The sequence below is a fragment of the Rhineura floridana genome, chromosome 3 (assembly GCF_030035675.1).
Source record: "Rhineura floridana isolate rRhiFlo1 chromosome 3, rRhiFlo1.hap2, whole genome shotgun sequence".
Taxonomy (NCBI): Eukaryota; Metazoa; Chordata; class Lepidosauria; order Squamata; family Rhineuridae; genus Rhineura; species Rhineura floridana.
In genome coordinates this window covers 160851053-160863883 of record NC_084482.1, presented here as the reverse complement: position 1 = coordinate 160863883, position 12831 = coordinate 160851053, and the positions used below count along the sequence as shown (strand labels likewise).

The 12831-nt window shown below is 40.9% G+C and overlaps 1 protein-coding gene across 9 annotated transcripts in view; it reads right to left on the bottom strand.

The window, feature by feature from the left end:
* LOC133380711 (protein SSUH2 homolog) overlaps nucleotides 1-12171 on the bottom strand; it is a 29405-nt gene extending 17234 nt beyond the window's left edge. Inside the window, exons 1-7 of one of the 9 annotated variants that reach the window (XM_061618531.1) lie at nucleotides 12107-12171; nucleotides 11622-11933; nucleotides 10103-10161; nucleotides 6557-6745; nucleotides 5621-5702; nucleotides 4594-4723; nucleotides 1809-1869 (exon numbers count right to left, since the gene is read on the bottom strand). In XM_061618531.1, the coding sequence (XP_061474515.1) occupies nucleotides 1809-1869; nucleotides 4594-4723; nucleotides 5621-5702; nucleotides 6557-6745; nucleotides 10103-10161; nucleotides 11622-11644 (544 nt within the window). In that variant the 5' untranslated portion in view covers nucleotides 11645-11933; nucleotides 12107-12171. Of the gene's footprint in view, nucleotides 1-1808; nucleotides 1870-4593; nucleotides 4724-5620; nucleotides 5703-6556; nucleotides 6746-8588; nucleotides 9829-10102; nucleotides 10162-11621; nucleotides 11934-12106 lie in introns of those variants that run through there. The other 8 variants (XM_061618534.1, XM_061618535.1, XM_061618532.1 and 5 more) reach the window with 8 other exon arrangements.
* Between the last annotated feature and the right edge of the window lie 660 nt (nucleotides 12172-12831).

Genomic DNA, 12831 nt, shown 5'->3' with positions numbered 1-12831 from the left:
GCAATGTTTACAAAAATGCACATATGAGGGGAAAGTGTGCATAGAAAGGATTAATGAAAATAACATATAAAATGTATTGTATTAGGAGAAATTCCTTGCAAAAATGTGTACATTGGACAAAACAGCTGGAGGAGGAAATTGGCATTGAAATGCTGAAGAATTTCCATGAAGATTGCTGCAGAAATATGGAGAACTGAAAATTGGAAAACTGAGAAATGGAGAGAACCTCAACTGACAGATCCTTCCTTCCATCCCTGCCCTTCAGGGATTTGAGTCAATGGATCTGAATAAGAGGTTTGGTTAAAGGTAACCAAAAAAATTCCTATTCTTTTTTCTTAATATGTTTTTTTCATGCTCATTTTTTCATGTGTTTGGCATTTTAGGGTTGACTATTTCTATTCTCGAATGGTTTTATTAGCTATTTTTTAATTTTACTGTTTCTGTTGTTTTTCAAATGTTTTCTTGTATTTTTACTATCATTGTCGTTAGCAGCCTATGTGTAGAAACTGAAATAAGCACATAAGAAGAGCCTGCTGGATCCGGCCAATGGCTCATCGAGTCCAGCATCCTGTTCTCACAGCAGCCAACCAGCTGCCAATGGGTAGCCTGCAAGCAGGACCTGAGGGCCCGAGCCCCTCCTATGGTTTCCAGCAACTGATATTCAGAAACATGTTGCCTCTGACCGTGGAGGCAGAGCATAGCCATCACGGCTAGTAGCCATTGATAGCCTCATCCTCCATGAATTAGTCTAATCCTCTTTCAAAGCCATTCGAGTTGGCCTCCATCACTGCCTCTTGTGGGAGCAAATTCCACAGTTTATGTATGTATTGCGTGAAGAAGTACTTCCAACATTCAGCTTGATTGGGTGTCCATGAGTTCTAGCATTATGAGAGAGGGAGAAAAACTTTTCTCGATCCACTTTCTCTATCCCATGCATAATTTTGTACATTACTATCATGTCACCTCTTGCTCACCTTTTCTCCAAAATAAAAAAGCCCCCAATGCTGTAGCCTTTCCTCACACTTGCTCTTCTCCCTTGATCATTTTGGCTGCACTTTTCTGAATCTTTTCTAACTTTAGAACATAATAACCAAATAAATATTTGGAGAAGTGTGCAGGGCCTTTGGATTTTCTTCTCTGTCTTTAGAGAACAGAGAATAGCTGCATATAAGTCCCATTCTGGGGAAAACCTATGAAGAGATCGAGAATTATCATGGGGACAAAGGGGCCTGCCATTTTCAGTTTCCTATGAATAGCATGCAATGGTACAATGTTAATTAATTTTCTGCTGTATGAAATAAATCCACTCTCCTCCAAAGAGAAATACAAACCGTCTTTCTTTTCCTAAAAGGAAGGATGTCTAAACTCTCATGTTCTGATCTCAAAATAAACTCATTTCATTGTAACTAATTGTATATGAGGAAATAGGACTCCTGTCAACAGCTGCCCACCAGCTCACATCTGCTACTGGAAACAGAAGGAAAAGTCTATCCTTCATTTTGAATTGGAAGATATGTGAGAATTATGTTAGCTGTACTTAATTGCACTTTTATCCCACTCTTCCTTTAAGGAGCTCAGGACACAAAACATAAAGCAATCCTCAATTTAGGCTGAGAGAAAGAATGATGGGCCAAGGTCACCCAGTGAGCTACATTGCCGAGGGAAATTTGAACAGAAGTTTTTTCAGTGACTCTAACATGCTAACCAGAACATCCCCTTTTATTTGGTAGTTGGAAAGGTACAAGGTGTCAGTCTCTCAGACAGAAGAAAGCTTGATCTCACTATCTTCTCATTCATGTGTGACTCACCATTATAAAGCTCACTGGCCAAGTGTGTGTATCTCATTTCAGTGAAAGTCTCCAGACGATACTGAGAACAGAAAAAAGCAAATATATTAAAATTACAATGTAAGGTGATGTGGAAGTGGATCTGAAGGGTGTTTTTGAAAAAATAAAACTCACTACTCCTGAAAATGAGAAGTGCCACACTGAGAGCTGGGCTAGTGCTCACTAGGGTACAGCCCTGAACTCTGTTTTTAAATGTTTTAAAGATTCAACCCTAGAGAATGTGGAGTGATATGAGTACGCTTCAGCTTGTGCAAATACTTTCCTTCACCGCTATATAATGACAACCACCCTACACACATCTGGAAATAATAATAATGGTGTAAATTATTGAACTTCACCTTGTAGACCCACACCTCCTCTTTTAACAAAGCCTGTTGCAGCTATAGCGCATCTTTAAAGAAACAGGTGATTTAACTCCAATAAAGCCAGTGTGGTGTAGTGGTTAAGATGTTGGTCTACGACCTGGGAGACCAGGGTTCAAATCCCCACATAGCCATGAAGCTCACTGGGTGAACTTGGGCTAGTCACTGCCTCTCAGCCTCATGGAAACCCTATTCGTAGGGTCGCCATAAGTCAGAATCGACTTGAAGGCAGTACATTCATCATCATCACAGTTTATTGTATTCTTAAGTGTTCCCTACTTCCCTGAGCAATTAAAAATATCCAAAGGCAGTATTTATTTATTTATTTATTTTATTTTATTTATATACCGCCCTAGTTCCACTTGGTATGAAAAGTAATTTATAAAAATGTGCAAATGTAGAAACAAATAGGCTCCTATGCCACTAATCCTGCATCAGATTCCCAGAAAACAACAGTGAGGAGTCCCTCAGCATCCTGGACTTTCTTCAGATCAGTACACTTCAGTTAAAAAGCCTCAACTTTTCTGTCTCTCAATTCAAACTGCTACAAGCTGTTTCTCTGTTCTTTTCACTAGAGGAAGGGTATCACCTTCCAAAGGCAGTGGGGAGAGATTTCCAGCCATGAATGAATGTTTATGTTCTCTGGTTAAGTTCCCTCACCACCCATTCAATTATCTGATCACAGGCCCATATATACAGCAGTTGATACAACTGAAGTCATAACAGTTTTATACCATGCCCCCCCAAAAGGTAATTATACCTAACCCCAGCTGTAGATGGTACTTGCCTGGTACTTAAATTCTACACATACTTACTGCCAGAATATATTTTCAGCACCAAGCCTGAGCCCAGGACTTTGTGAAATAATACACAAAAGTGCCTCTGAACATGCACAGATTGAAAGAGGTCAACCTAAGTCCTAGCCCATGTTGTCCACTGGCAGCTAGAAATGCATGGAACTCTTTATTTCTGGTCTTTTGCATTATTTATCCATGAATCTCTTCCATTCCATTTCTGCATGAATTTTCAATTTTAAAAAATGCTCCCCAAATATTCCTACTGACAGGACCTCTCCTGGGTCTTATGCATCATCTGTTATCTGATCCTTTTAACTGGAGCTGCCAGGGATTGAACCAATGCCACTATGTTATAGTCCCTCTCCAGGCCTTCCTACGAATTGAGAGAAACTTGGTTTGGTTCACATTTTAACGTGAACCTACCTAATTTACACTTCCTGAAACAATATGCAAACGGAAAGACAGCTATTCTTCGAAATTTGCACTTATCCAAATTTTGCAATGCCAACCAAAAAAAAAAGTGCACAAAAATGCAGATACTAGGGGAATGTGTGCATTTAAAAAATGCATATAGAGGTGAAAATAACATACATACATGCATTATATCAGGTAAAATAGCTTACAAAAATGGGTCTGGTGAAATGTGTACCAAAATGCTGATGAATTCCCATGAGGATTTTCTAAAAATAAACAACTTGCAAACTGATGTGGAAAATATGGCAAACTGAATTTAAGATTAGAAAAATGAGAAACTGAGAGAAACCAAAACCGACAGATTTATCCATCTCTAGTCTCTCCTCAACTTGACTTCCAAACTTGAAGTCTCATTTAGAAAACAGGCCATAACACAGGACGCTACTGTAATTTCTACCCACAGAATTAAGGAGGAGGGATTCCGGAACACGTGTCATGGCTGTCCTGAGTTCTCTACTCTGACACTCTGATTTAAATCCTACTCGCATCTTCCTAGCCCACATTCTGTACAACTTCAACCTAACAACAAAGGCAAATGTTTGGCTTTCTCTTTTAAAAAGTAATAACCACATCTTATGGCAGTACTCCCATAACACCACTAACCTTTATACCAGATATTTTCACCAGAAAGAGTGAAGTGTTTCAAGAGTGTATAACAACCTAAAAAGAGCCTATTGGATCAGGCCAGTGGCCCACCCAGTCCAGCATTCTAGTCTCGCAGTGGCTAACCAGATGCCTATAGGAAGCCCAAAAGCAGGACCTCAGCGCTCTTCTCGCTTGCGATTCAGAGGCATGCTGCTTCTAACAATGGAGACAGAACACAACCATTGTGCAGACTTTGATGCTGGCAAATCTTACTTTACAAATGGATTGGTTCCCAACTGAACAAGTACCTGCCTTTTCCAGGAACAATTCCCATACCTGACAGGTATAGGGCAAACCAGAAACATGAGGAAATGCAATGTGGCATGATGTTATGGATCCTGGACATTGTGTATCTTGACTGAGTGACTCCCAGGGCAAAGCCTGAGAGTAGCTAAACCTTTCGGTCAAACATCACAGAGCTTGATTTTCAGGAAAGGCCAGTATACTTTATACAGCTATGGTACATACTTTGTATGTGTTGAGACATGTGAGATTCTGGACTTTCATATGCTTTGCAGGGGCGGTCCTATAGAAACGCTTCCTGGCTGCATACTGTAGAAAGGCTTCTTTAACATCTTGCTCAGAAACAAAGAGGATGCTGAGAAAGGAAATGAAGATATATTTAAGGTGTAATAATTCCTGCTGGATTAGATCAAAGACCTGTCTAGGCCAGCATTCTATTGTCACAGTGGGCAGTCAGATGCCTTTGGGAAGCCCATAAGCAGGTCACGCGCACTCTCCCACTCGGGATCCCCAGCAACTGGTATTCAGTGGCATACTGCCTCTCACCACGGAAGCAGAGCATAGCCATCATGGCTAGTAGACACTGATGGACTCATCTGCCATCAGGACAAATAGCCATTGATATCCATCTTCTCCATGATTTTGTCTAATCCCCTTTTAAAGCCATTTATCGCTACGGCTTGTGCTAGTCAATTTCATTGTTAACTAGGTGCTGTGTGAATGTTTCCTTTCATCTGTCCTGAATCTCCCACCATTCAGCTGCACTGGATGACCCCAGATTCTAGTATTGGGGGGGGGTCTTTCTATCCATTTTCTCCATAATTTCTAATTTTATACACCTCTGTCATGCTTTTCCCACCCTGGACTAAAAGGCCCCAAACATTGCAACCTTTCCTCATAGGGATCACTCTAGCTCCTTGACAATTTTGGTTGACCTTTTCTGACAGGTAAATGTGACCAAGAATAATGGATCCAGGAAGTCTGCATTTGAAGGCTTTGGAGGTATACATCAACTCTAGAGTTGTCACCATTTTCCTGTGATAGGGAAAGCTACGTCTGTTGAATGCCTACCTATCATACAACTCTTAAAGGTGCAGAACTTCTGTCAGAAGAAAAAGAGAACACGTGAGAAAGAAATGCATTCAGATGAATGTCAGCTAGGTCAAGATTCAGTAGTTTTAACTATCACTAGGAAGGTTATCTTGTTGGTATGAGTCAAAACACAGAAGCCATTATTAAAGAAATGTCTTACTTCTCCTCTCGTAGATGTGGAGGGAGTTCCTCATGTTCTTTATGGTTCAGCTGGTCAGGTATGTCAGAAAAGGACTTGTTTTCTGCAATGCAAAAAAACCACAACACCTTACATTTGTAATATTTGCCTTTCTCATTCATTCCATGTCTGAGTATAACTCAAGGTGCTGGTTATTATCAAAAAAAGGTCCAAACAGCTTGGGCCAACCTACTTGAAGGACCATCTCTTCTCATGTGAATCTGCCAGTCCAGTAAGATCAGTGACCCTGTTTCATGTGCCATTGCCTTTCAAGGCACAGTTGGTGGCAGTACGCAAGAGGGCATTTGGTGGTGGCTTTCAAAATGTAGAACGCCCTGCCCCAAGAGGACAGGCCATTTCCTCTTTCTTTGTGCCCTGCCATCTTGCTGTGGTTCACTGGAGTGCTGCTCCTCTTCGCACAGATGAAGAGTTTTACGTGCGACAGCAGGCTCTCTCCTTTGTAAACCAACTGTTGATTATCTTGCTGCTAAATGTATTGATTTTGAGTACTGCTCCCTTGCTTCTTTTTTTGCTGCTGTTTTTAGTTTAATTGTCTTAATGGTTGACTGAAACCCTATTCTTTTCATGTTTGTATGTCGCTTTCAGGAACTCCTTTGAAGAGGGGAAAAGCAGGATATACCTTTTTTTAAAAAAGTAAAAAATATATAAAATATAATGGTGCTCATTACATATATATATTATATATGTAGGCATATATAATATATATATGTAATGAGCACCATTATATTCCTGTAAACTGTGGAAATAATGACCAAATGTCTGTGAAATCTCCCGGATAGAGCAGAGGGGTTGAAAGGCTGAACACTGTAATTCCATGTTTGTGGAGCAAATAGAGATATAGTCGTTCTCCTGAACCCCACAAAAGCAGCAAATGGACCCATGTAAGTGGCTACCTACCAGAATCTTCTGTGCTTGTCTTTTCATCCAGAGGGCTGTTGTCCATCAGCTCATAAGGGGGTGCAGAGGCTCCTTCAAAGGGAGATAAATAGGTAGATGCACCTACAGCACAGAACGGTGTTAGAGAACTGAGTAACCCAAACCTCAGGAACTGATCTCCCTTCTTAAGCGCTGAGTGCAAAGGTGACTCTGTTGGAAGTACAACAGCAGGGACCATTTAGTGTGTGACTTAAGAGGTTAATCCTGTTATTGGTCTGGCTAACAGCAGGCTCTGATTGGCTAGAACCAGTTGGGAGTTAGCTGTCAATGAGGAGGACAGTTTAGATTTGACAGATGCAGAGCTTGGAAAAGTTACTTTTTTGAACTACAACTCCCATCAGCCCCAGCCAGCATAGCCACTGGAATGGGCTGATGGGAGTTGTAGTTCAAAAAAGTAACTTTTCCAGATGGAGGAGTTGGAGGGAAAGATTTCTCTCTCAGAAGGAGATTTCCAATATGTTGGCCTGACCTAAGAAAGACAAACCTCTCTGTTTTATTTCTCCTCATATACTATTTTGTTCAGTTTTTACCTCAGTAAGGATTATCAGTTTCTTTTCTCTCTGGACTTCATCTGCTTCATTCTACTCAGTCTGCTAACAGACTCTCCTAGTTCCCAGATTTGGTCTTACAGTAAATGTATCATGTTTAATATAAACAGAATACTGCTGGCTTGGTGAGTCTGAGATCCACTGCTTTCCAGCAGATGGTGTGTTGGATGTGGATCAGGAAAACAGACTGTCAAATCAACAAGCTACAAAAAAAGCACTTGTTATTCATAAGTTCCCAATTTATAAAATGGTGGAAATAATGTAAAGATGAAAAAGTTCGGGGGGGGAATCCCAATTAGAAGTTTAAAATTGTTTCCAAACAAACAGTGCTATTGTAATGGAAAAATATTAATAGCCTGCCAATTAGATTACTAAAGTTTGTTCAACACGGTTAATTTGTGCAATCTTGGGAAAGCCTACAATCCCCTTGAAAATCATTCACAGGTAACAGTATACCTGATTGGTCCCGTCCATCAAAACATTAAATAAAATGCTGCGCCAAAGGACAATCAACAGATGGATAGAAAGATAGATGTTGGTAAGACAGAACATACTGGAGCTGAATGGGAGAAGCTAAAACACAATTTAATGCATCCTATGCTAAATGAAGCCAAGTATGGATCATCCTATTGTTGCTGCTGCAGCAGCAGCAATAAAGGAGATGAGCCCTGCTGGGTATTTGATGTATCTCTGAGCATGGGCAGAGTACATTCAATCTACCACTAGCTAACTACAGTGGAACCTATCTATTTCAGATTAAGGGGCAAATCAGAGACTGTTTCATTCCAGGCATACGTCCTGGTACCACTCATTTTGGGAAAATAATATACGCATATTGCTGTGATGTGAGGATTTCCCATTCCAAACAAATGGACTACACTGTCAACTCCCTAAATTGAAGTCATGCACTTCTAGCTCATGACAAACGCTCAGTTCTTACCCTTAGTTTGCTTAGGCTGCAATCTTATACACACTGAGCTGAAAGGGACTTACTTCTGAGTAGCCATGTATAAGATTGTGTTGCTAGTAAGCAAAGCATCTCTCTCACACACAAACACACTTTACATATAGATATATCAAGTCTCTGCAGGAACAAAAACCAAGAGAAGGAAGTCTGCAACACAATGTTATTCTTACTTACACAAGTTCCTGCCTGTTTTATGGAATGGATGCTTGTTTCCTTTATTTCAGAGTCTAGTCTACTGCATTCCTGTCTGGGCTTTGCATTGGTGGTGGTGATTAGAAGAAGAGCTGTGTGAATATCCCCAGCTCTCTTGGTTTGGCATTTTGATTCAGTCTGTTCTGAGTCCCTCAGCCTATTTGTGAGAACAATTTAGCAACACCACTCCAGAACAACTGAAGTCTCTTTCCAGCACCATAGACACTACTGTTGAATTTTACTCTAAACAATTCCTAAAGAAAAGATCATCTCATCTCTCACATACCTGGCATGCCTGTTCTGTCCCAGCTGCCTCTCAAATGCTCTGTTCAGTGTACGGAAAATTCCTCAAACAAAACTCTGTTTCCAAAGGCATCTAATGTATTAGCCCAGACAGTACGAGTAGGCCAGCTGGTATGGGCAAAGTATTTTTCCCTGGATCAAAGGATGAGTAAATATTTGAGCATAACTCCGCCTCCCTTGAACAGCTCTGTAAGGTGTAATGCTTGAAGGAGAGGAATGTGCTAGTGGAACTTTTTGAAGGGAAACCAATGACGTATGTGGCGTTTCACAACTCACATTGTACTTGCATGAGAGGGTGTGCCTGGGCAAGTGCACAGGTCTAGGTGGGGCGTTTCATTTGTCATCTGTAGCACATAGGTAGTATTTTTGCAATAGGACATGTATCCAAGAACTTTGTTCAGAGAACAGACAGGCACTTGACAAAATGTTGAAAATCTTATTTTGAAGGGATCAACGTTCTCTAAAAGGTTTAAACTCTGGGAGAAAGTGTGCTTACATTCTGCCACATTTTCACAAGGACAGTCTGTTCCCGATTCACATGTAACAGGAAACCACGGTCAGGAAACCACAGTTTTCTGCTACGAGAACATGCCACGGCAAACCTATGCTCCATTATGCATTAGGAGTGGAGATTGAAAATGTCCACTTTTGGTTTCGAATACACTACACTTTTGTGATGACCAAACTCAGGAAAGTGTGGCTTATTCTAGCTGTGGTTAAATTCAAGCAAACCAGCATCACACTAATGAGCCCATCCCAATATTACAATGGAGAGAAAAAATACACCAGTCAGAATACATATGGATTCCATCTGGGGGAGGGGGGGAGTGATTTCTCAGAAAATAGTATTTGGCTTCAAACTTTAAAATCACTAAATCCAATTAAACAATATTAGAGATATCGTAATTGCCTGGCTTTTATTTTTATCCTGGATATTTTGATATCATATGTGGTTAAGAAAAAATCTAGGAAGCACACAAACCAGGAAAAAAATGCCTAAAGGAGAAAGCTCTCAAAAGTGCCAACTAATAATATAAAATAATAATATTAAAAATATAAAAGTGAACTATTGACATATAAACAAAATGAATAATATAAATAAATAAATATTCTTTATATTTGGGAAAGGGTCACAGCTCAGTGGTAGAGCATCTGTTTTGCATTTGGAAGGTTCTAGGTTCAATCCCCGGCATCTCCAGTAAGGGCTGGGAATGTCTGAAGTCCTGGTGAAATTAAACAAGCACAAGAAGCGATTAATGGCCATGTATGCCCTAAGAAAAACAACACTCAGTACTTTTCCTATACAAGTGAATGTGCATGTGTGTGACAGTTGCATTGTCATTTATTTTGACACTGAGTCATCAAACAACCAGGAGACTGTGAAGACTCTGCCCTTCTGGCTAATTTTCCTTGAAAACAGCATTAAGATCTTATGTCAGCATGAGGCTGACTAACTCTATCTTATGTCAGCATGAGGCTGACTAACTCTTGTCATACCTTGTGCAATCCTTGGGGAGAGAACACGGTTACTTCCATAGGTTGCATAGTTTTTGTCTCTGATTGGAAGAAGGCAGACAAAAGAATGTCACAGAACTTATTTTGAAAAAAACTTTGGACATTCATTATTCAATGTGGTGGTTTGCTATTCCCTGAGGCCAAAAGGTAAGGACACTTAAGCATGGGCTAGGCCAGACTGACAATGCACGTTTGGGATATTCCTGTCTTGTGACTTTCTGGGCTGTAAGTCTTGATTGCAGAGATAAGGAGGCATGGGTTTTTCCACAGTGAAGAAACACAATTGTTCATTGTATAACAAAGTATTACTGACTTCCTTAGCCTGTGCAGATGGTCAGTCTGGGCAGACGCCTGGCCAGGGGGGCGGTATGTGGAATTTCATCTGTAGTCCTATCTACCCACCCCAACCTTCTCACATAGATTGCAACTTCTAAACAGAGGAGTATGCATCTGCATCCAAAAGCATACCAGCTCTTAATGTGATCTTTACCCTGGAGAAGCCAAATATGTATTGGGATATATGAACACACAAACAGTCTCCTGTACATATGTTACAATCCAGTTACAATTCTTGGCTTGAATACCATCATATATACTGACGGTAATCAAGTTTCCTCAGCGTCAATCCTTATGTAGCCAAAACCATACCATCCACACACAAGAGGGGGGTGTCAGCAGCCTTGGGGAAACCCAGCGTTTGCAGAAGTACAAAAAAATCTTTAGACAAAAAACTCTAAGGGGAGGAGGTGAAGCCACAGTCCAATAAGGACTGAACATGCTCAGTAGTGGTCAGTGGCAGAGTGTTGTCGCCTATCTGGCTTCTGGACACCAAGCATCACTGCTTCTTACCAAGAGGGAGAGGGGGAGGGGTGTCACAGAGAACACAACACGGTGTGGGCATGGTGGTGGCCCAGCAACAGGAGCATCGGATTGGCTCCACTGTCTCATCTGCACTGCACCTTGCTCATCCCCCTCTCAGTAAATGGCAGCAATGCTTGGTGTTTGGATGCCAGGTATGCAACACCGCCTCACCTTTGCTGTCCCACTGACTGCTACTGAGCATGCTCAGTGGCCACAGAATGCTGACTGACCGTATGAAGTGTCAAGAATCCTGAACAACAGCACTCCACGCCATAGAATCTTGTTGCAGCATCCACAGATTTGCCCTGTCCTAAGTAACGATCTTATGAAAATAATGGGGACATACGGTGAAAAACCAAAACAATAAACATTGAAAACTGAACAGACTGTTATACTGGGAACAAAAACATTCCCAGCATGGGGGGGGGAATACAAAATCTGGCAGGGGATTCCATTTGAAACACTATGAAAATGCACTGTGAATGGTATTTTACCAATGCCACTAATATACGGATAAAGATGAGTCCTCCTTTCCTCCTAATCTGTAGCCATAACTGTCATGTTAGTTTCCAACATTTTTCTAAATGTATCACGTTGAGCTTACTTAGCAGAACAAAATCATTTGTTTTAAATAACTCACCCAATAAGCAGTTCTTTCTCCATTGCTACTGAAAGGCAGCACTTGTCGTCTTTCCTGGTGGGGAGAGAGAAAGCTCCTGCTGTCTGAGGAAGTTGGTATGTTTGGAGGAAGTATACAAGGACACCGCGCACAGACCCTGTCGGATTGCAGCTTCCTACTCAATTGGTACACAAGGTTGAGAAGGCTTTTTCTTAGCTTGTGCCTCCTGTAAGCAGGGTGTTGATTGTGTAACAGTTCCTTGTTATCACTGACTTCGACAGCTGCAGGGTCAAGTTAACTGGTCTTACAGTTAATTCCAGGTGGTTGTCGGCTCTGAAAAATACCATTTGTGCACATTCAGGGTTTACCACACAGAAGTGCTGACTAAATGCTTGTAGGAAACACAAATATCCAGTTTTGAAAGAAAAGAGAAAGCAGGGGTTCCCCTAAATGTTAATACATATTTATTTTTAAAAGAAATCTTAATGGTTTTCAATGTTACATACCAGAGTCAGCATGCCTCTGAGTACCAACCGCTGGGGAATAAGAGCAGAGAATGACCATTTCACTCATGCCTGCTTGTGGCCTTCCTGATGGCATCTCATTAGCCACTGCAGGAAATGGAGAACTATATATAAAACAAACAAGAATTAACCACAAAGAAGTTCTTTTTACAAACCAAAGATTACTTAGAGTGGTTTCACACCAGATTAGTTCCAGTTCATGTAATCACCCGATTCTCAAATTATTAATAGCCTGCCCTTCCCCAAATGGTCCCAGGGCAGGTTACCAAAATATTTAAAAGAAAATACACTATCATTAATATAATAAAATCACAACCACAAAACCAATTAATCACAAAATTAACAGAACAGCAGCATGCAAGAGCAATATGAATTTCACCGTGCAGTCAAACACCAGTCATGCTTTATGATGTATTGGTTCATAATTGTGTTAGAATATGGATTGGGTGATTAATTCAAATAAACTTCTGAATGTTTATCTGAGCCAGATCCAGAGGAGCTTCCACCCCTACCCCCATGCGAGCTGGCTGTCAGTCCAAGTGGGCCAGAAGCAAGTGTGTGGTCCAAAATAAACACGTGTTGAATTCAAGAGAAGCAAACAAGGATAAGAGGGTCTGGATGCCAGATGCATTATCAAAGCTGTAGAAGTCCCTCTGAATTCACCCCAGTGAAAGCAATGTGAGTAGACAGATGGCTTCCGCACTCTT